General features: G+C 33.6%; 3 protein-coding genes and 1 pseudogene across 7 annotated transcripts in view; 2 read left to right on the forward strand and 2 right to left on the reverse strand.

Moving 5' to 3' along the window:
• Nucleotides 1-24,952, reverse strand: part of LOC126723075 (malate dehydrogenase, cytoplasmic-like) — a 98,326-nt gene that overhangs the window by 40,058 nt on the left and 33,316 nt on the right. The window contains exon 1 of one of the 4 annotated variants that reach the window (XM_050426333.1): nt 24,511-24,690. The exons of the other annotated variants lie outside the window; for them this stretch is intronic. The gene's annotated coding sequence lies outside the window, so the exon portion shown is untranslated. Of the gene's footprint in view, nt 1-24,510; nt 24,691-24,952 lie in introns of those variants that run through there. 4 annotated transcript variants of the gene reach the window in all.
• Nucleotides 14,702-24,952, forward strand: part of LOC126723073 (3-hydroxyisobutyryl-CoA hydrolase-like protein 1, mitochondrial) — a 56,033-nt gene continuing 45,782 nt past the window's right edge. Inside the window, exon 1 of one of the 2 annotated variants that reach the window (XM_050426327.1) lies at nt 14,702-14,881. The gene's annotated coding sequence lies outside the window, so the exon portion shown is untranslated. The remainder of the gene's footprint in view (nt 14,882-24,952) is intronic. The other variant, XM_050426329.1, reaches the window with a different exon arrangement.
• LOC126723072 (putative receptor-like protein kinase At3g47110) lies at nt 14,941-18,631 on the forward strand. The gene is made up of 3 exons (XM_050426316.1): nt 14,941-16,238; nt 16,386-17,828; nt 18,005-18,631. Exons 1-3 carry the CDS (start codon nt 15,137-15,139, stop codon nt 18,379-18,381), a joined length of 2,922 nt encoding a protein of 973 aa, XP_050282273.1. The 5' UTR covers nt 14,941-15,136; the 3' UTR covers nt 18,382-18,631.
• Nucleotides 18,999-24,499, reverse strand: LOC126723083 (malate dehydrogenase, cytoplasmic-like; annotated as a pseudogene).

Raw genomic sequence — 24,952 nt, forward strand, 5'->3', positions numbered from 1 at the left:
GTGTGTATATAATGTAAGCTTATATTAAGTAAAAAGTAAACATATAAAGATCCTTAAAAAAAAAAAAAAAAGCTCAAACCAAATTTCATAATACTATTCATGAGTCTATTTGCTCTTTTTATATATAGAAAAAAAGAGCACAAATCAATGATTGAAAAAAAAAAAAAAAAAAAAAAAAAAAGAAGATGATGAATAGTACATATTAAACCAATCAAAAGTATGGTAACTTTTACACATTCATCAATAAGTGTCACAACATTTTCACAAAATATTTATTTTCAGTTGTGGTTGGTCACAGTTTTATATTTTATTATTTTATTTTGACTTATAAGAAATTGACCCCTCAATAATTATGAAAATATTATGAAATTTGTTGTGTTAGTATAATAATATACATGCAGGTTCTTATAAATATTTAAAAAGAAAAAAAAAGTACAAACGGAAGACTGGAAGGGAAAAAAAAAAAAAAAATGTTGAAGCTACTATAGGCACAGTGCCACTTGAACAAACCAAAGTGGCACTGTAGCAACTGTTCAAAACTTAGGGGGGAAAAATGGCTCACTACACCAAAAGGGGCACTGTAGAGGTATTGTCTTTTTTTTTTTTTTTTTTTTTATATGTTAGTAGAAAAAAGAGTACAAATGGGTGACTAAAAAAAAAAGTACATATTGAACAATCTAAAAATACTGTAGCTTTTACACATTTACCTAATAAGTGTCACAATATTTTTACAAAATATTTATTTTCAATTATGGTTGGTCTCAGTTTCATATTTTATTATTTTATTTTGACTTATAAGAAATTGATACTTTAATAATTATGAAAATATTGTGAAATTTGTTATGTCAGTATAACAATATATATAAGGGTGGCAAATGGGTGGGTTTGAGGTGGACATAATTGGGTTGGGTACATAAAACCCATTTATCCAATTAAAACCCATTTAACTAATTCCTACTAACCCAAATCCAACATAACCCAATTATTATGGATAAACCCCAACTCACCCAATTACCCAATTATCAAAATTACCAAAATGCCACTAAAGTGAAAATGGCCAAAGTACTCTAAAATCTTCAAAAATGACCAAAATACCCCCCAAAACCCAAAAAATTACCAAAATACCCCCGAAACCTAAAAAATGACCAAAATACCCCAGAAACCCAAAAAATGACCAAAATACCCCAGAAACCCAAAAAATGACCAAAATATCCTCGAAACCCAAAAAAATGACCAAAATATCCTCGAAACCCAAAAAAATGACCAAAATACCCCTGAAACCCAAAAAATTACCAAAATACCCCCGAAACCTAAAATTACCCCCAAAACACAAAAAATGACCAAAATACTCCTGAAACCAAAAAAATGACCAAAATACCCTCAAAACCCAAAAAAATTACCAAAATACCCTCGAAACCCAAAAAATGACCAAAATACTCCCGAAATCCAAAAAATTACCAAAATACCCTTGAAACCCAAAAAATGACCAACGTACCCCCGAAACCTAAAAATTATCAAAATACCCCCAAAACCTAAAAAAAGACCAAAATATACCCAAAACCTAAAAAATTACCAAAATACCCAAAACCTAAAAAATTACCAAAATACTCCCGAAACCAAAATACCCAAAATACCCCCGAAACCAAAATACCCAAAATATGACCAAAATACCCCAAAAACCTTAAAATGACCAAAATACCCCAGAACCTAAAAAATGACCAAAAAACCCCTAAAACCTAAAAATTACCAAAATAATCACAAAACCTACAAAATGACCAAATACTCCCAGGAATCCAAAAAATGACCAAAATACTCTTGAAACCTAAAAATTACCAAAATACCCCCAAAACCCATAAAATGACCAAAATACGCCCGAAACCAAAAAATTACCAAAATACCCCCCGAAACATAAAAAATGACCAAAATACCCCCGAAACCTAAAAATGACCAAAATACCCCCAAAACCCAAAAAAAGGTCCAAAATACCCCTGAAACCTAAAAAATTACCAAAAAAATCTCGAAGTCTAAAAATTAACCAAAATAACGCCAAAACCTAAAAATAACCAAAATAACTCCGAAACCTAAAAATTGACCAAAATAACCTAGAAACCAAAAAATGATCAAAATACCCTCGAAACCTAAAAAATGATCAAAATACCCTCGAAACCCAATAATTAACTGAAATATCCCTTGAAACCTAAAAAATGACCAAAGTACCCCTGAAACCTTAAAATGACCAAAATATCCTCGAAATCTAAAAAATGACCAAAGTACCCTGAAACCTATAAAATGACAAAAATGCCCCTTAAACCTATAAGTCGATAAAAATACACCCTAAACCTAAAAAAATTACCCAAATCCCTCCTAAAACTAAAAAATGACCAAAATACTCCCTTAACATAAAAAATGACCAAAATACCCCCTAAACCTAAAAATGACCAAAATACCCCCTAAACCTAAAAATGACTAAGATAGCTCGGAAACCTAAAGAATGATTGAAATATCCCAAAAACCTAAAAAGTTATTAAACAACCTCCAAAACCTAGAAAATTACAAAAAATGGCCCCAAAATCTAAAAGTTAACGAAACACCCCTAAAACCTAAAAAATTAGTGACATTCCCTCAAAACCTACAAAATGACTGAAATACTCTTAGAACCTTTAATTTAAGGAAATACCCTTGAAACATCCAAAATACCCCAAACCCCTATTTTGGTAATTTTAAAGGCTTCGGGTGTATTTTGTTCATCTTATAGGATTAGTGGTATGTTGGTCATTTTAGATATTATGAGGGGTATTTTGGTCATTTTATAGGTTTAGAGGTATTTTGGTCGTTTTAGGGGTTTCAGGGTATTTTTGGTAATTTTAGAGGTTTCAAGTTGTTTGTGGCCATTTTAGAGGTTTTGGGTTTATTTGGGTCATTTCAAAGGTTTAGGGGTATTTTTGTCACTTTATAAGTTTGAGGGTATTTTGGTCATTTTTTAAGTTTCATAGGTATTTTAGTAATTTTTTAGGTTTAGGGGGTATTTTGGTCATTTTTAAGTTTCTAGATTATTTTGATCAATTTTTAGGCTTCGGGGTTATTTTGGCCATTTTTAAGGTTTCGAGGGTATTTTTGTCATTTTTAGGTGTAGGGACACAATTTTCAACCCAAGCCCAAAATGTATGGCATACTGGCCCAGTGAACCCCGTACAATAAATTTATAGAGAGTGGGTAGAAGAACTAGGCTTTAGTGAATAGGGTAACAGTTATAATGAGATTCCAAGACAATCAAACAGAAACGAACCAAGTTTGTACAAGAAAGTTTGTCCTCGGCACAATCCGAGGAGCTCTGTTCTAGTATATATTGGATGATAATGGTTACAGGAGTTGTTAAGATTGCTACAATACTCTCTTTTCTCCTTTTTTTCCCCCCCGATCTCTGGCGTCTCTACCCTCATTTATACTACATATCTTCCTTCATCTCTACCCTACACGTGAATAGTTGATGGTTTATGCTGATACTTGTCCCATCAGCCCCCTCTAAAAGTCTTCTGGGGTGGTTGTAAGGCTGCAATAATACTATGCAGAGGTCACTTCCTCATTAATGCGGCTAGGGAGTTAGCTGGGGTGCAGTCAATGCGGTGATAGCAGCTTTTCCCAAGATATTTTGGAATTATTCTCTGTCTTTTGTTCCTGCAATGCTTATCCATATTTTCAGAACTTCATGGATCGCACCTCTAGATGGCAGGCATCCTTTACGGACCTCGACCTTGGCTAGCCGAGGACAAATTCATCCTCGGCACAAATTCCTAGGCCATCATGTTCAATATTGTCTTCTCTATCCACTAGCATTGGTTTCCCTGGCTATACTTACCCATCCTCGGACGGCCCCTTATCCTCGACTTGGGCCTTAAGCCCAAAACCAATTGTATGATTTGGGCCCATGACCCCACATTAGGTTTCGGGGGTATTTTGGTCATTTTTTAGGTTTTGATGTTATTTTGGTCATTTTTTAGGTTTTGATGTTATTTTGGTCATTTTTTAGGCTTTGGGGGTATTTTGCCCATTTTTTAGGTTTCAGAGGGATTTTGGTAATTTTTAGGTTTTGGGGGTATTTTGGTCATTTTTAGGTTTTAGGGGTATTTTGGTCATTTTTAGATTTTGGGGGCATTTTGGTAATTTTTGGGTGTCGGGGGTATTTTGGTCATTTTTTGGGTTTCAAGTGTATTTTGGTAATTTTTTGGGTTTTAGGGGTATTTTGGTAATTTTTAGGTTTTGGGGGGGGGGTATTTTGGTCATTTTTTGGGTTGAGGGGGTATTTTGATCATTTTGTAGGTTTTGGGGTTATTTTAGTAATTTTTAGGTTTTGGGAGTATTTTGGTCATTTTTTTTGTTTTGGGGGTATTTTGGTAATTTTTAGGTTTCTAGGGTATTTTGATCATTTTTTGGGGTTCAGAGGTATTTTGGTCATTTTTTGGGTTTTGGGGGGTATTTTGGTCATTTTTAGGTTTTGGAGGTATTTTGGTAATTTTCAGGTTTAGGGGGGTATTTTGGTAATTTTCAAGTTTGGGGGGGTATTTTGGTCATTTTGTAAGTTTTGGGGTTATTTTGGTAATTTTTAGGTTTTGGGGGTATTTTGGTCATTTTTAGGTTTCAAAAGTATTTTGGTTATTTTTTTGGGGTTCGGGGGTATTTTGGTCATTTTTTAAATTTAAGGGGTATTTTGGTCATTTTTTTAGGTTTTAGAGGTATTTTAGTCATTTTTAGGTTTTAGAGGTATTTTGGTCATTTTTAGGTTTAGGTGTTATTTTGGTCATTTTTTAGGTTGAGGGGGTATTTTGGTAATTTTAGTAGTTTTTGGGCATTTTAGAGTTGGGTGATTTTCAGAAATGGTAGTTGGATCATAATTGGGTCAATTAGGTACCCAATTAAAACCCAATAAACATTAATGTTAATTGGGTTTAATTAGGTTAATACCTATTTAACCCAGTTAATAATTGGGTGAGTTTGAGTCTAATTTAAGTGGATGGATTTGGGTTGATTTTGCCACCCCTACCACTCCCCAATATTTTTTCTTCTCATTCTTATCTCATTCACGTGTTCCCCTGTCTTGCCTTATTCTCTCTACTTTTTATTTTTTTATTTTTTATAAACTGTTCTCTCTAGTCTTATCAATTATCAAATCCCAATATTCTTACATTCAAAACTTCATCTTCACCGTCAATTCAAAATGATGTCTTCAACTTTCTATCTTCTCTCTTCTAGCCTTCCTAATAGTCTGATACTTTGTTCCTTCTTCTTCTCTCCAAGAATGCCTACAAAACATCTCTGCGAAAATGCATGATTCAACTTCTATTCCAGAAAATCTAATGCCAGCATAAGTTTTCTCTCCATTTTCCATTACTATATTACTTCATTCTCTAATCTCTATTACTCTCGTCTTTTTCTCCCTCCCTCCCCTCTTTTGGTCTCTCATTAAACGGTGAAATCCAGTGATGTAGTTGACAAACGAGATGAAAGCCGGAGATTTTTAGCAAAATTATGTGGGGGAAAAAACTGGAAAACCCATGCCTGGTTCCACAAACTGGACGGTTTGAACAGGGTTTGAACGGTTGCCATGGTCACAAATCTGGGCATCGGTTTGGGACGTGACATTTCTTTTTACTTTTATTAAGTGCCCGTTTGTTTCCACATTTTGAGCACAAAAAGCGCTTTTTGAAAAAAGTCAGACCTAAAATTGCGTTTGGTTAAACCCAAAACGCAACTTTTTGATAAAAGTTGCGTTTTAGGCATAGGCCAAAAACGCGGACTGAACGTGGAAATTTTATGGACCTTAAGGGTGCATAAATGAAAACGCGCACTACACGTTTTGATGGGTTACCGTTGCTAATGATGAAATTACAGAAATACCCATGAACAAACACAGAACAAACACTACAAATCATAACAATAAACAATCTTTCTCTTAAACATCTCTAAACTCAAGCATAATCAGATTACCCGAATACAAACTCAAAAACACAGTTTTAAAATTAATCAAATCATAACAATAAAAGCAAAAAAGAAAAAAGAAAAAAGAAAAAAGAAAAAAAAAAAGACAAAAGACAGAAGCCAACTAACCCATCTGGACTGGGTTGGGGACGAAGATGAGCAACAACACGAAGATGAGAGCTCCCTGGAATGTTCTTGAATGAGGGAGAAAAGGAAAATTTTCTTATCACAGAGAGAGTTTTGGAATCAAGTAAAAAAAAAAAAAAAAAAAAGAGAGAGAGGGAGCTGGAGAAAGAAAGAGCTCCTGGAACGTTCTGATGAATGAGGGAGAATGAGGGAGAAAAGAAGAGTAAAAGAGGGGTAGAGATAGTGGACAATGTGTGGAGGAGAAAAAAAAAGAAAAAAAGAAAGAAAAAGAAATAAAACGTATGGTTGAAAGTGAAATGGAAAAAAGGAAAAATAATATAAAAAATAAAAAATCCTAATTGAGAAATGCTACTGTAATATTTTCACAATAAATTTTAAGTAACAGATTGTTATTAATTAATATTGGTTAGTAAAAAAATAATTTCAGTTGTGGGTTCAAATTAGAACTAGTAACAACTTTCCACATAAATTTTGTTGTGAAAATATTGCGAAAAATGTTGTGAACGTAACATTTCTCATAATAAATTTTACACAGTAATTTGTTATTAGTTCTCATTTGAACCTACTAATGACATTATTATTTTTCTTATCTACCATTAACAACTTGTCATATAGACTTTATTGTGAAATTTTTGTAAAACTGTTGTGTCCATAACTTGCATTAAGAGAGATAATTAAAACAAAAAATTCACTTATATATATATCTTGTCCTTTTTGGTAATTTACAACTCAAACCTCCACTTTTATAAGTGCTAGCTAAACACTTAACTTTTTCGAAAAACACTTTTTAACAGTTTTTACCAAACATTCAACTTTTTAAAAATGCACTTTTTCATTATGCACTTTTTGAAAACTCCACTTTTTCATTATGCACTTTTACAAAAAGCTGAACCCAACTCACCCTAATTCTAGAGTTTTCTCACCCGTGTTTCTTTTGTATAGAGATGATGTGGGCTCATTAGGCTGGCTACTTTTCATCTGGGTTGAGCCCATTGGCTCTTGATGTCCTCATTTCTTGCTTCCCATAAGTTTCTGCTAGGCCGGCCTATTGGACCTTTACCCTATTCTTTCTTTGTTGGGCATTTTTAAGGCCCATTCTTATTCTTTAAGGAGGGCCATCCCACTGTGGCATTCTCCTATACACTGCCCATATCGTAAAGTGGGCGTTGTAGCTCTTGTTCCTCATGGGTATTTTCTTTCTTGGGGCTTTTGTTTGGGCCAAGCTTGCTTACTTCCTGGGCTTGTGGGGCAAGCCCAATTGCCTTTCTTTTTCACTTATTAGTCTCTTTTTTGGGCTGGTTTGGGCTTTTCCAGCCTTGGGCCTCGGGTCCATATAAGCAAAAATGGGTATTAATAAGTGTTAACATGGTTTTTTATTTATTTTTTAATTATTTTTTTTATTTATATATGAATCTTGATCATGGAAATAAAATATAAGAGCATATTGTTCTTGTCCATGCAATTTATTTGTTACCAATAAAAAGAGATATCAGGGAGCGAGTAGTTCTAGGGTGGGTCTACGAAGTAGTTGTTAGTAACTAGTTATGTGATTAACACAGTCGGGTTCAAAGCTCATTAAATACTAATCCAATCAGTAAGCATACAATAAATTGCCTCCACAGTCACGAGTAGTTATTGGGTGGGTTTACGAAGTAGCTGTTAGTTATTAGTTATGTGATTTGAGCCCCGCTAGCCAGATTCAAAGCTCATTAAATACTAATCCAATCAGTAAGCATATAATAAATTGCCTTCACAGTCATTAGATTGTGTTACTCCCAGAGTTTTGTGCTGTAAAAATGCAAAAAAGTCAACATATATGGGGGATGTTTATGAAGTTGATTGCTATTGGCAAAGAGGGTTCTTGGTAAGAATAGGCCAAATCTCATGATGTCATTTTCCTATATAGAGTGAGAACTGAGTCAATTTTGTCAAGTAGGATAGGATAAGTGGCAATGTAACCCTATAGATATTTATCTTGTTTACTATTTCTAAGGAAAATGCTAATATGTGTTTGATTGATTTGCACATCTGGGGTTTACTCCCATAATTAATAGTAGTGATCAAACAGAGACACTACTGTCCTATCCTTTTATGGTTCTTGGAGGGTTCTTGGTTTTGAGAATGGGTCAAATCTCTTTATGCTATTTTCTTATATAGAGCGAGAACTAGTCCATTTTGTCAAGCAAGATAGGATAAGTGGCAATATAACCCTACACATATTTATCTTGTTTACTATTTCTAAGGAAAGGGTGAATGTTCTGAAGTCTGTGCTGTGAATGATGCGTGTATGGTGAGAAGGGCAGAAAAAATTTGAAAATTCGTGGGTTTGGTATTTGGTTTTTTAATAACCTATTTTAGGGATTATCAAAATTGGATGAATGTCTCAGCTAAGTAGGCTAAATAGTTGTGTTAGGCCCAATTTTGCATATGTTTTTCTATTTGGGATTCCTAACTATGAATATTAGGACTCTAGGAGAAGTTTTAAATGCTTCATAATTTGGGAGGGAGTGGTGAAATGATTCATAAGTGGTAAGGTAGTTGAGAAGATTTAGATTCAGAAATCTACCTTTTTGAAATGTAAGTTTATGTTGTTCAGTTTTAGTTCAAGGTTTTATTATATATAGCTGAATATACATTTGACAGTCAAACAAATTCATTGAGAAATTGAATTAATTATTTGATTTTCATTGTTTTCAAGTAGAATCATGCAGAACACCAAGCTATAGGATGGAAAAAGCTCCATTTTTTGTCCAAACAATAACCTGTCGTTGATGTAATTATTTAATATTATTTGCAATACAATATATGTTTTCCCTTTTGGGGGGGGGGGGGGGGGGGGGGGAAGCAAAGATAAGTTATTTCATTATTTATCTTGAATTACAATGTTGATTTGATGATGATCATGATCATGAGGATGGTGTGAAAGTTATTTTAGAAGGAAAAAAGTATATTGCTAGGATGAACTTTTCACTTTACATTATATTTACATTTGAATTTTAAAGGTACTTCTATTGTCTATGCAAGATAAGGAAAGGACTGCATACTTTTTCTTAATATCATGCATCTTGGAAATGTTTATTTTGTTAGTGAAAAATAGGGTTTAGATGAGTAGTTGGATAGTTTCAAGGTAAAGTTTAATATGACATATCTTATGTCATTATGGAATTATTAGTCTTTTACCATTGCGTAAACCAAAGATTTTGGCCCTGTTTGGTTTTTTTTTTTTTTTTTTTTTTTTCATCACTCATTACTTTTCACTCAATTTTCGTCACTCATCACTCATCACTCAAAATGCTCCTATTTCTTATACCCACCCATTTGGCACACATTACTCAACTTGTCATCACTCAAAATTTTCAATTTTTTTTTGGGCCCCATACTTGTATCTTGGTCAGAGCAAAGCTATTAGCCTATCTGCGGAAGGTTTCACCCCCATTTTTTCTCTTTTCTCATTTCCCGTTCCCTCTTTGCCGTTGTTTTTCCCTATTGTTTGGTTGGTGAGAAAATAATAAAGGAGAAGTACAAAATAATTTCTCCTCATTACTACTCTGTTCTTACAAAAAAAAAAAAAAAAAAAACATCACACAAAAAACATCAAAATAATTTCTTTATTTTCTTTGAAACAAAAACAAACAATTTTGTTGATGACAGATTTCACCACAAACCCATCAGAAACCCACAGCCAGTACAAACCCCTAAACAACCACCGAATCAATCCAACGCACCAAACCCCAAACCCACGGCCAAACCAAAACTTACAGACACCATCACACCACCATAATCACACTCACTTCTAAAATCGCAAACCAAATACCAAACCCACACTAGTGACCACCACAATCATACTCACTTCTCAAATCGCAAACCAAATACGACCACAATCAAACTCACGGCCCATGCCCATCGAAAACCCACAACTTGAAACTCGATTTGAAACCCACGGCCACGACCCAAACCCATAGACGAGACCCACCCTCGCTGAAACAGACCCATAGACGAGACCCACCACCGAAACGCCGACCACTGATTCAACTCCAGCCATCGATTCAACTCCACCACCGAAACACCACACAACAATACCCAACTCCACCATTGAAAAGCCACCACAGACAAGAAGAGATAGATTAGAGAAAAACAATGAGAATAGAGAGAAGAGTAAGGAAACAGAGAAGAGAGAAGTAGAGAGTAAAGGCAAAAAGACTCGTTGGAGCTGCGCAAGGATGGGATGGGACACTAGCAGTGGGACCCATTTGTGCTAAAGAATTATGAAATTGCCACTGATATCCCATAACTCATAACTTGAAAACAAGCTTCCCTTGTTTCCGAAGTTGGTAATACTCTCAAAAGACTCAGTTTTGTTAACTGAGTTAAAAACACAATAATAAGCCAAACAAGCATCCCTACCTGTGGGGCCCAGTGATTTTGGATTATGAGTTAACAAAACTCAGTTTTGTTAACTGAGTTAACAAAATCCAAACAAGGCTTGTCATCCACTATCATGCACATTAAATTAAGCAAGTTTTATTCAGATTGAGAGATGATGAGATATTCTTGAGGTTGGTTTGTATTTTTATAATTAAAATTGTCTTATCAAAGTTAGTGCTAAATTTGATGTCTAAATCTCTTCGATTTTTTTTCCTGTTAAACTTAGGTTTATGGGTTCAATTTCTTTAGCTGAAGAAGCATTAGGGTGAAGGATGTGAAATGGACAACTATCTTGCTTCTCCACCAATTTGCTTCCAAGGAAGGATGATCACACCATTCTCTTTACCTGGATTTTTTTTTTTTCAATTGCTAGAAATATTTCTCTCCATCTTAGTGGATGTTACAGTTTTAGTTGTTTAGAATAGGCTTAAAAGAAAATCCATTTGTAAGACAACATATATTTTTATGGATAGCATACTAAGTGTTATATACATTTTAAATTTTAAATTCATACCAAGTGTTATTTTTTAAAATTTATAAATTCAATTGCATTAGCTACATACCTATTTAATTAAATTTATTTAAGTACGACTTTTGAAACAAAATGTTTCTCCAAATATTTACCTAAAATTATTTGAATATATTTGCTTTCTCGGATTCTAATTATTTTTACATACAGAAATTTATTTGTAGACTCTTAAAAATTTTTCTTTATTTTTATTTCTATTTTGTTGAAAATAGATGTATTTGTTTTTTCCAAGAACCCAAAAATACATGTATTTATGTAATTCCTGTGCATTTGCACGGGTTTAAAAGCTAGTATATATAATAGGTGCGGATCAGTTTTCATTGCTTGAGTGGGAGACTTGGACTAATAATGGGTCTTCTTTTCTTTCAATCAAAAAATTTTAATGGAAATGGAAGACAAATTAATGAGTGAGGATCAGTTTTCATTGCTTGAGTGGGAGACTTGGACTAATCATGGGTCTTCTTTTCTTTCAATCAAAAATTTTTAATGGAAATGGAAGACTTTTATTAATGGGTGAGGATCAGTTTTCATTGCTTGAGTGGGAAACTTGGACTAATAATGGGTCTTCTTTTCTTTCAATCAAAATTTTTTAATGGAAATGGAAGACTTTTATTAATGGGTGAGGATCAGTTTTCATTGCTTGAGTGGGAGACTTGGACTAATCATGGGTCTTCTTTTCTTTCAATTAAAATTTTTTAATGGAAATGGAAAACTTTTTTTATTAATGGGTGAGGATCAGTTTTCATTGCTTGAGTGGGAGACTTGGACTAATAATGGGTCTTCTTTTCTTTCAATCAAAAAATTTTAATGGAATTGGAAGACTTTTATTAATGGGTGAGGATCAGTTTTCATTGCTTAAGTGGAAGACTTGGACTAATCATGGGTCTTCTTTTCTTTCAATCAAAAAATTTTAATGGAAATGGAAAACTTATTTTGTGTCACACATATATCTTTAACAATTCATAAAATAGAAAGAAAAAAGCATGTTGATTATATCAAAGTTCGGGGTAACAATTTTCAATTTATCATGGATAAAGACACTATTGCTGATATAATAACTTCTATACGCAATGCTGAAATGAATAGAAAGGGAACAGTTTGAATACCATCTACTAACATCATTGAAAACATTGTTAAAATACTGTTAAGAGAAGGTTTTATTGAGAATGTGAGGAAACATCAGGAAAACAACAAATGTTTTTTTGTTTTAACACTACGACATAAAAGGAATAGGAAAAACCCATGTTGATTTTATTACATAATACAAAACACAACCACAATCACTACAAATATTATTGTATATCATTCAATAACAAATTTCATGAACAATAAATACGTAAATTATATAACATCGCAACAATATACCTCAGACCCAACCAGCCAACATAAAAAAAAAAGAAGCAATCACAGACACATTCTTAGCAATATATCACATTCTACAAAGTTTGGCTACTATTTCATTCAATATATTTTTATTGGATGTAAATTTTGATAAATCCATCATTGGATTCATTTTCTTCTTATATCCTCTATGCATGCAAAATTTTGATAAGATCAATAATCAATAGTTATGTCATCAATTGGTTGTTTAAATTTTAAGTTTTTATAACCTAAAATTATGAATAAAAAATAAGTTTATAAATCATATAATAAATAGCATCTAATTGGCAAAAAAATTTACGTATATTAAAAGCGTAAAAAACTTACAAATTCTTTGAATTTTATTAATACATTGAAATAAATGTATTTGCCATTACTTAATAGTTTGACATAAATGCTAAATTTAGATAAGGTAAAAGTCTAAATGAGGAAGATGTCATACATTGTGCCACTTGGCAGAACCTTATACTTTCCCACATGAGGTCTCGCATCAATATATATATATATATATATATATAGATGTGGAGACAAATAATATTTATTCAATTCATTGAATTTGACTCTTGCAATTATGCATTAAAGTTAGTCTTATGTAAAAAATTGAATTTTTTTTTTTATTCCTACCTTTCCCATGACTTTTTAGATTCATCCGTATCAATTCAAAGTAAGTAAAGTTATAAATGAATACAAATTCTTTGAATTTTATTCCTACATTTCCCATAACTTTTTAAATCCATCCTTATCAATTCAAAGCATGTAAAGTTAAAAATGTATACAGATTCTTTGAATTTTATTAATACATCTGAATAAATGCATTTACCATTACATAATAGTTTGACATAAATGCTAAATTTAGATGAGGTGGAAGTCAAAATGAGAATGACTTCATACAATGTGCCACTTGGTAGAACCTCATGCTTTCCCACATGAGATCTATACTTATATATATATATATATATATATATATATATATTTTTTGATGATTGATTGATTGATGTGTCAACTTTAATGTACAACTCTTAATCTAAACAGTAAATTTCCAAAGTTAAATCACCATTTTAAGAGACACTATATATGGCCTCACTTATTCACATGGATTTAGTCCAATAAAACAAATTAGACGTGTTATAAAATTTGTATTACAATCTTTGATGTGACTGACTTGATCAAAGATTGAAGAAAGGTAATCTAATTAATTAAGAAAACTCTAGAAATACACTTATTTTCACTCCCAAACCTACAATATGCTTTAGTCTTAGCTTATGATAGTGCACTCAAATTTACTTTTTCATCAATTATCCGTGGTAGTCTCATTCGTATGTGCTGATATCCAATTACAAGTTACACCCAGTATTGAATTACTAGTTAATATGAGCAAAACTCATTCACTATTCCAATGAATATAAATTTAGATATATAACCACTTAACTCCCTAAGAATATTATATATATTATATAAACTATAAATTATATAGCAATGTATTTCTTATATAAAAAAAATTATAGAATTAATAAATAGTAAATAGAAAGTAATAACAGAAATATTATCTATTTATTTATTTTGAGAAAATTGTTAAGTTTTTTCTCTATCTATTCGCGTGAGGCCTGTACACGGTGCGGCCGGTTATGAGAGTGTTTTTAGCACTGCACCTATAAGGTGCGGCCGGTTATGAGGTGCGGTTTCCCCAAGTGCTTGACCGCACCTCACCAGTGGAGTAGTAAAACACAGAATTTAACACTCCCAAACCACAACATAATCATTAGGCAACCCAAATATTCTGCACAAAAAAAAAAAAAAAACCATACACGAAAGAAAACGAACAAAATATGCACAAATTCACAATCTCTCTAAAAAATATACCATTTCAAATAAAAATTAAAAAAATTAAAAAAAAAAACTAAACTAAAGCTAAGTCATAAAAGATGAAACAAAACTATCAAAGGAAAATAGATTAACAAACCTGATAGAACAAGCCGGAGGGGAGAGGGTGAAACTCCAAGAACAAAGCATCAAGCAGTAGAGAATGGTGACATACTGACAGCAAGTGGCGGAGGCTGAAGACTAACGGGAAGAGAGAGAGAGAAAGAGAGGTACGAAACTGATTGGGATGGGGATAAAAAATATTTAGGGTTTATAAAACGACAGCGTTACAAGTTTTTTTTTTTTTTTTAAATCTAATACCAAAACGACGTCGTTTTGGAAATCCTACGTCTTATCTCATTCTCTGTCGCGCCGTTTCGCCTTCTTCCTCATCCTTCCTTCCTTACCTCTCTCAAACTCTGACCTTCTTTCTACTGAAAGTCTACGATGAGTTAAAATGGTCGCCGATAGCCGCACCGGCCGCCTTCGGTATGCTTAGATCTTCGCCGACCATCTCTCCGAGCATCTACGGTGGAGCATCATCGGTGCCGGTCAAATCCTGAACAGGTGAGAGTTCTTTGAACCACTTAACGCCCCAAGAATATTATATATTATATAAACTATAAACTATAAATTATATAGCAATGAATTTTTTTATATAAAAAATTATAGAATTAATAAATAGTAAATAGAAAGTAATAATAGAAATATTATCTATTTATTTATTTTGAGAAAATTGTAAGTTTGTTCTCTATATATTCGCGTGAGAGTTCCTGCCTATGTCAGTATCTCTTTCTGAAGAAGCTAATTTCTTCCTACAAGATGGATCATCTGCTTATGAATACACGACCACTCTTCTCACTAACCTACCATGCCATCTTTCTTCTGTTCCTCTCTTTATCCATCTCAAAATTTTCCTTAGCTACCACACTTTCAAACGAAACTGATAAACTTACACTGCTCGAATTCAAGTCCCACATAGATAGCCCTCTTAATGTCCTGGCTTCTTGGAATGACTCTTTCCATTTCTGCCAATGGGTTGGGGTCACTTGTGGCAACAAACACCAAAGAGTCATCGGTTTGGACCTAAAGAACAATAAGTTGGTAGGCACCATATCACCCCACATTGGAAATCTTTCTTTCCTTCGATCCCTCAACCTTGCAACTAACTCTTTCCGTGGTGGAATTCCTTCAGAAGTTGGTTACTTAACCAGGCTTCGAAATTTGAACCTGAGTCATAATCCAATATTGGGAGGGGAAATTCCAGTCAATCTTTCTCACTGTTCCAACCTACAGTATCTTGATCTCCAGTACAACGATTTAGTACAAGGAATCCCTTCAGAACTTGGCTTTTTGTCAAAACTTCAGATACTGATTCTTTACAACAATCGTCTAAGTGGACGGTTCCCACCTTCTCTGGGGAACTTGTCCTCTCTCCAAAAGCTTACGTTTTCATATAACAATTTGGAGGGAGAAATCCCAAATACAGTAGCCCAAATGAAAAGCTTGACATCTTTTAAAGTATCAGTTAATCATCTTTCTGGGGTGTTTCCACCTTCCCTCTACAATTTATCATTGCTCACACGTATTGCCTTGACTGATAACAACTTCACTGGTAACCTCAACCCCAACTTGGGCATTGCTCTTCAAAATCTGCAGATACTTTATATAGGAGGTAACCAATTTACAGGAACAATTCCAGTTTCATTGTCCAATGTGTCAGACATTAAAGCGCTTGAAATCTCAAAAAATCAATTTACAGGAACCATTCCTATGAGTTTTGGTAATCTACTAAATCTTCAATGGTTTGGTGCTTATTCTAATCTTCTTGGAAATAACTCAATTGATGATTTGAGTTTTCTGAGTTCTTTGAACAATTGCAGCCAGTTAAACTATCTGGATGTCGACTACAACCAGCTTGGAGGTGAGCTACCTAACTCCATAACAAACCTCTCAATCCAATTAGTACGGCTCGGGCTAGTTGGCAATTCTATTGGTGGGAGCATACCTACACGAATATCAAATCTTGTTAGCCTAACTGTACTTGGCCTGGAATCTAACTTGTTAACAGGGAATATTCCATCTTCAATTGGAAAGCTCACAAACTTGAACTGGTTGTACTTGGATGAAAACAAATTGACTGGGGTGATCCCGTCTTCCATTGGCAACATGACTCGATTACTAAATCTCTACTTGGGGAATAACAACTTAGAAGGGAGCATACCCACTAGTCTTGGAAGGTGTAGCCACCTGCAAGAGGTATACCTTGCCCATAATAAATTAAATAGCACCATACCCGAGCAACTTTTTGGCCTTCCTCTAGTCAAATTTGACGTGTCTCATAACTCCTTGACCGGTTTTTTACCACCAGATTTTGGAAACCTGAAATTTCTTGTTTTACTAGACGTTTCATACAACAAATTTTCCAAAGAGATTCCAGCCCAGCTAGGGGAGTGTTTGGCCTTAGTAACACTTTATATGCAAGGCAACTCCTTTGAAGGAACCATTCCCGTCCTAAGTAAGTTAAAAGGTATTCAATATCTTGATCTTTCCCACAACAACTTGTCCGGCCAAATCACAATCTATATGGCTAATTTTCCCGTGTTGCAAACTTTAAACCTGTCTTTCAACAATCTTGAGGGAGATGTACCTGTAGAAGGGGTCTTCAGAAATGCTAGTGCAGTTGAAGTTGAAGGCAACACTGGTCTTTGTGGGGGGATCCGAGAGCTGCATTTGCCTACATGCCCCATTCAAAGATCCAAGAAACACAAAAAGCATTTTGCTTTTAAATTGATACTGGCAATAAGCATTGCAGCTGCTTTCTGCTTGACATTGTTTTCTTTGATGGCTCTTTCCTGGTTGAAAAAGTCAAAGAAAAAAAGCCTTTCCATTTCCACCTTTGGACCCTCCTACCAAAAGATCTCGTATAAAGAATTACTCGATGCAACTGATGGATTCTCTTTGGAGAATTTGATTGGTTCAGGTAATTTTGGTAGTGTCTATAAAGGAAAACTTGGTCCAGATGAAACACATGTTGCAGTCAAGGTACTCAATCTTCAAAAGCAAGGAGCTTCCAAGAGTTTCATTGCCGAATGTGAAGCCTTGAGGAACATCCGGCATCGAAACCTCGTTAAGATTCTGACTGCTTGTTCGAGTATTGATTTTAAGGGCAATGATTTTAAAGCTTTAGTATATGAGTTCATGCCAAATGGAAGCTTGGAGATGCAGTTACATCCTGAAGATGGGCTCAAGCAATTGAGAAGTTTAAATCTTCTTCAAAGAATCAACATTGCTATAGACGTGGCTTCGGCTTTGCTTTATCTTCATCATCACTGCCAAACCCCTATTATTCATTGTGATCTAAAGCCAAGCAATATTCTTCTCGATGATGATATGATTGCTCATATAAGTGATTTTGGTTTGGCTAGACTCCTTTCGAAATCTGGGAAGGAAGCTTTTCTTAATCAATTAAGCTCAGTAGGGATTAAGGGAACTGTTGGATATGCTGCTCCAGGTAATGTATCATGATTTCACTCAATTGTAAAAGTATTAACGTATAATGAATGCATCAATAATCAAAACAGGGATGCCCCGTATAGAATATTTATATACATCTCCACCAAATCACCAGTTTCATAGCATTGAGTAAGAATTGTTCTTAGTGTATGAAAGTGCTCTAAATTTTTGCAGAATATGGAATGGGTAGTCAACTTTCAACTAATGGGGATGTCTACAGCTTTGGGATTCTCTTATTGGAGATGTTAACTGGAAGAAGACCCACTGATAAACTATTCAAAGATGACCTGAACCTTCACAACTTTGTTAAGTTGGCATTGCCGGGACGAGTGATGGAGATTGTGGACCATTCAATTTTCAACAAAGCAGGAGAAAATGATAACATGGATTCAAGTTGGAGTGACTGGACAAGTGGACAAATTGAATGCTTGATATCGGTCTTTCAGATTGGACTTGCATGTTCAGCACAATCTCCTTTAGACAGAATGGACATGAACAGAGTAGCCCTGGAATTGTTTTCAATTAAAAGGCAAATTCCTTTGGAAGCTTAACGTTACAGGCAAAGCCAAAGATTAGGTATCCACAGTAGTTAATTAGGTTTTTATATTTATTTAGTTATTCTATAGTCAAGGGTATTTTAGTAATTATATAATTGTTGGGTATGGGCTGGGTTTTCTTCTATTAATAAGTAAGTCTTATTTAATTTATGGGTTCATATGTATGGTTTTTTGTTTAATTCAATTAGTAAGTTGTCATGTACGGATAATATTGTAATGTTTTATATAAGATGGTTTTGAAGAATATTGTACATATATTATAGCATAATAAGTGAATTCAAATTCTTAGTCATATGACCTATAAGGATTTAGTTTTTTTTTTTTAATACTTTATAAATTTGATGTTTTTTTAGGACTTATGAAATAATATAAAGTCAATGAACACATATGAGTAATAACATGGAACTAATTATTGGATTTGGGGAGGTGCTTGGTGAACTAGTCTACATTTTTGCCAACACATGAAATGAAATAAGATAAATCAGAACACATCTTGCTCTGTCATTGTTCCAAAGCTTATAAGTGACTGATAAAATTTGTACATAAAGTTAGGATGGAAATTGGAAATCCCTTTTTTCTTTTCATGTATTATCAAGTCTTCTTCATTATTGTTAGTTGAGGCATGAATGGGCCACTTCTTATTCATCAATGAGGTCTTTTGCTGTTGCATCCATCTTTGCCCTTGAGAACTCATCAATCTTAAGCCCTGCCAATGCGTAAGCAAGTTCCAAACATTGAGTGCACTGAAATAGTCTCATGCAAGTAGTATTAAAACATTTGGACCATTTTTCACAGCATTTTGGAATATATAACATGCTAACTGCTAACACAAAAGTATAGTAGGCTATCATAATTATAACTATTCATTCATGAATCCTCGATTGTATTACTCATAGCCCTCGTTTTATTTCATCGTTGATTGCTCATCAGTAACTGGGAGTTTTGGAGCTTTATGCATTTCATTGTTATAGACTTATAGTCCATATATTCCAAATATATATCCTTGCTCTCTTCAACAACTACCTTTGCTCTGAAACCATTATTTAGATCTAAGACATAATTGACAAACAACATATATTCCTCTATGCAAATTATAGTGATTTGTAGCTTCAAAAACATTAGCAGTTCAACTCTTAAGGAAAGAAGAAGTAACATTTACAACATATAGAAGCCACAGAACTTACCCTTCATAATTGACCATTCTCCTTTCTCACATTTAACAGGAAAAGAGTAAATAATATCCTTTGGGATCCCATAAGAACCATCAGAATACACTCCCAGGGAAACCTACGTTCCTTGAATTACAAAGCCAAAGGAAAATTTACAAAAGATAATAATAATTAAAAAATATATATATATGAAAGCAAATAAGTTCTGCATGATCAAATGCTATTTGAGATGAAAGATAATCAACCTTGGGAGTCCCGAGAACTCAATCACGCATATGATCACAAGCAACACTTGCAGCAGACAATGCACTTGATGCTTTCCAAGCCTTGATAATGGCTGCGCCACGTTGCTGTACAATGTTGATGAACTCGTTTTTTAACCTATGATAGACAAAATTTAAATAAATAAATAATAGAAAGGGAAGCAAAGTAAATAGCCTGACAAGGATGCATAGAGATGTGAAGATAGTCAACATAACTATGTTGTTGAAGACCCTGCAAAGAGTTGCAACCTAAATATTCAACATGCACCCAAATGTACCCAACACCAACCTAAAACTTTGGAGTTCAATAACTTTTCAAAAATATAAAGCCAGGTCCTAATATAGAAGGACTGATGTGGGTAGTTTTGGGGCTTAAATGTGTAAATTTCACATCTTTTTCTATCTACTCCAACTGGTGCAAATGCTGTAATAGGGTGCAAGACAAATTTAAGCATAAGTTTGTTTTTTGATGAGTACAAACTCAGGTATAAAAATTGTTACCACCTACACCCCAAAGATTGGGATCCCTGGGTTAGGAAAATGGCATGTAGGTACTAATTGACAGTGCACCCCAAGCTATTGCTTAAAAGAAGCATGGTAATCTAAGGAGAGCCATAAATTCACTGGAGCAATTTTGCCTTCATAGATGATCAATCACTATTTATCTTAAGGGGTGGGATAGCTACAATTACTAGAATCCATAATTTAAAAAAAAAATTGTTAAATAACTAAATTCACCATTTCCTAAGAACTTAATCTTTTAGGACAAATAGTATCATGGTATGTAGGTGGTCTAAATTTGGAGGATTGAACCTTATGCCTGCTCTACCTCCCATTTAAATACTTAAAGGTACTTTATCAACCTATGTCTCCAAATAATTTAAACATGTGAAAGTGGCAAAAAATAAACATGTTGGATATTTTGAGATACCAATGATCGTCAGTATCAAGTTCTTTGACTAGTCTCTCTCCATTTGTGGTGGTGACAGTCGCATGATTGGTGTCCGGATATTGAGTTGAAGAGTGATTGCCCCAGATGATTACGTTCTTGACATCAGTAACATAAACCTTTATTCTCTCAGCTATTTGACTTAATGCTCTGTTATGATCAAGTCGTGTTAGGCACATGATGTTTTTCTCTGGGATTGAAGGAGCAAATTCTTTCAAGATGAGAGCATTGGTGTTTGTAGGGTTGGCAACAACTAGCACCTGCATAATAAAGCAGTGAAAGGGCATCAACGTAGGAAACAATATTTTTCTCAAAAAAAAAAAAAGAAAAAAAAGAGAAGAAAAAAAGAAGAAAACACTTGGGAAACAATATTAATTCAAAAAATTAGCTGCATAAAAGTAAAGATTAAATAAAATAAAATAAAAGAACTCTTTAAAGATTTCAATCTTTCAACATTTGTAATTGTTAGAAATCTGACAATATGATTGGTTATAAACATGTTGGAAACAGACATATAGGAAATCTGGTTTTCTCTTAATATGTTTATTAATAAGTTGGAAACTAGACTCGAAAATGCATAATTATATTGTCAATGGTAGCACATAGAGACACAAGATTTGAGAGGATCAAAAGAAACAAACATAAATATTTAGAGTATTAAGGATTTTCTTGAATGGTGCATTTTCATGGCAGCTTCTTGTTCTTCCATTTTTAGAGTGAGTGAGGGGGTTGGAGAACTAGTAATTCGGATACACATACTTCTTCAATCTGGACAGAAAGGACAAACACTGCTCCCTGATGATTGAAAGATTTTTCTTTCCAGGGAAATACTATATTTCATGCAATATAAAGAATGTCTGATCAATTATTCTTATGATGTAAAGGGACTCTAGATTAGGTAGCTTAGCAATATTACTAATTTGAGCACAAGCGTCCCTCCAAGATGTAACTTAAAATAGTAACATTAACCAAGATATAGACATTCAGATTGTATCAATTACCAAAGCAGGTAATGGTCAGAGGACATGCCAAAAGGCATGCTACAGAGCCATTACAACTAATAGAAGCAATAGACCATGCCAAAGAGTATGGACAAGAAATGATAGTGAGACAAGGAATGTACTGGGACATATTAGCACAAGCTAATAATAATGGAACAGGATGCTAAGATCATTAGTTTTATTGATTCACTAATTTTTATCATGGCCTAGAGGGCATCTAGTAATAGGTGGTGCAAGAGCAGGATGACCAGTTTTCAATGGGATGTGTTTTTGGGAAGTAAAATAAAAACAAACAGGATAAAACCCATGACTCAACGCCAAGACGTGGAGAGAGGGATAAAACCCAAGAATCAGCACTTAAGACTGCTTTGAGTTAGTACCAAGCAAAGTAACAGAGATATGCTTGTATTCAACACGAAGCATTGGAATTGAAAATTCCAACAAATTTTAAGATCAACCGGTCTACAATAGTGAAATTAAATTAAAGAAGGAAGGGAAATAACTTCACAATCAAGTAAGAAAAGGAAATACCTCATAAAAATTTTCGTGAAATACAAAATAAATAAAATCCCAAAAAAAGTCTCAGATCCATTAGCATCAATCTTATCCAATGAAATCAATTAGCATCAATAGAACCAATATGTCTCCTCTTTTTAAACTTCAAAACATCTCAGAACATCCAGTTTCATTTTTAAAGTAAATGGAGCTATATATACAAAAAAATACAAATCTATGTAAGGTGAACTGATAATATTCCAAACTGAGTGTGGTTGTGTGGGTGTCCCTAAAATCTTAAATCTACACACTCAAGAGAATTTATGGGGTCACCTTGCAATCCGAAGCAGCATGCTCCTCCAAGATCGAAGCCTGTTCCTTGTAAATAGGCACATTCTTAGACATCATATCCTTACTTTCCATACCTTCCTTCTGAGGGAATCCACTAAGCATAATGGCAATATTGACATCTTTACAAGCTTCAGTGATGTCCGTGGTAGCATGCACCTCCATTGAACCATGTTCATGACAATTTAAGAAACCTCAAGGGAGAGTATAGTTAGCTCTCAAGATAAGAGACATAACTTTCAGAAGAGGAAAGGCAGCATCAAGCAATTCCATTTTTACCCCATTTAAGGCTTCAGCTACCAGTGTGATATCAAGCAAGTGTAGAATCACAGGTTGATCAGGACCCAGCATGATTCCCCTTGCAATCATTGGAGCAATGGCATAACCTATTTGCCCTGTTGAACAAAATCAAAATTTTGAGCTACAGATACACAAGCTATATATTATCATGTCTAGAAGAAAGAATACCAAACCTATAGAATTGAAAATCAAATGCACTTGCTCCTTTACATAATGACAACAGTCATCTTGATATAAATCAAGCTTTTTTTTTTTTCAATTCTCATTCTTTCCAACTATTTCAAAAAGACTACAATGTAGAAGATAATACAATGATTATTTCAACAACAAAACAGTTACAATTTTTAGGATTTCTTTAGATTATCTACAAAAATCAGAAATGGTAGTCAAACTCATCTTCAAAGAAAACCACAGATTTAAACATTTTCATTAAGAATTACATCACAAAACAGCAGTGCAGGAAGTCATAAACTGAATAGAAAACAGGATTTTCAAATTAAGTTAAGGATAAATTTGAAGAAAAATAATTAAAATGCTTTTTGGTAGATAATTTTTAACAAAAATTGAGACAAAAATTCATGAAAAATTGGATGATGATTTTAACATATTTATTAAAAAAAAAATACAAAGCAACAAATTTCACTTATTAACAATTGGGATCAGTTTTGACTTTAACTCCTATGACAGAGAAACCTGGTAAATTAGCATTTGCCTTAATAGTTTAAGCAGGTAGGAAAAAGTAAATTTTATCATTTAACCATTGACTCTAACAAAACCAATAAATGATATCTATATGAGCTAAAGATACCATAATGAGGAAACCAAAAAACAACAAGTATCCACAGGCACAAGCAAATTTAGATTAAGCAATCATACAAATGGAAAATTTGGGGTTTATCATTTGGAGAACATTCATATTTGTCAATTTGAATGAAAATTTAGATGACTGTTTCAGAAATTCAGCAAAAATAAATATATAATAAAATAAAAGGCATTCAAATTTCTAATATTGAGTTTCATGATGATAACAAGACAATCAAATATTTCTAGCAAGGACCAAGAGAAACCAAATAGACTATCAGGTTGAGCTAGCATGCTGCAGCACCAATGACCAATACTTTCATTGGTTCCTTCTCCATCTTCACGGAGCCCCACATGTATGTAATAAGCTTCCAAGAGAAAGCAATAGTTAACAAAACAACAAGGCCATTTTGAAGCAATACAAGATACTCCATTTTCTCAAAAACCAAACTGATCAAGAAACAGTTCCTTGTAGATTTCTTCTCAAAACTATCCAACCTTCTAACATATATACATATATGTATGATGCATCAAAATACAAAAATATATGAACAAAAAACAAAGAATATTAAAAGAAACTTGTACAACAAAGCATTAATTTCATATGCCAAAAAAACTTGCATAAGAGATGCACAAATATAAGAGATCTACTCAATCAAAGAAAAGAACCTATCCATCTGTTTGTTTTCCAATCAAACTAAGGAAAAAGATAAGGATATTATAGAATTAAGTTATGAAACTTCCATTGAATGCAACATCCACTTCTAACCACCCAAGCTAAATGGTTGTGCTTAGACTTGGTTGAGAGGATTGCTTTCTTTATCATATAATATAAAATTCATAATGAAGAATAAGAAAATATATCATTATTGAAAATCATAGTGTTATTTTCCCACATGTTCTATTCTAAGCTTCCAAAACAAAAGAGTTAATATTGAAACTAAAGTCATACGATGAGAAAAGAATGGTACCGGTTACAAAAATGTGTCACCATGCTCGTCATTTTGAATACTCATTTTTTTCTCCCTTTTTTTGTGTTTTCCTTAAATTACTTCCAGAAAGTTTGAGATATATATGTATCATATTTGGAGATGGGAATATAGTGAGGAAGGAAGAGGTGGGGTTTCACATGGGTTCTACAAAGATGTTAACAAAAAGAGATGTTAAGACTTTGTCTTTGGCTTGCTATTGGGACTGGGGATCAAAGGGAGATAGGACTATACCCTTTAAAAACTAAAA

This window comes from Quercus robur, chromosome 4 (assembly GCF_932294415.1).
Source record: "Quercus robur chromosome 4, dhQueRobu3.1, whole genome shotgun sequence".
NCBI classification, from domain to species: Eukaryota; Viridiplantae; Streptophyta; class Magnoliopsida; order Fagales; family Fagaceae; genus Quercus; species Quercus robur.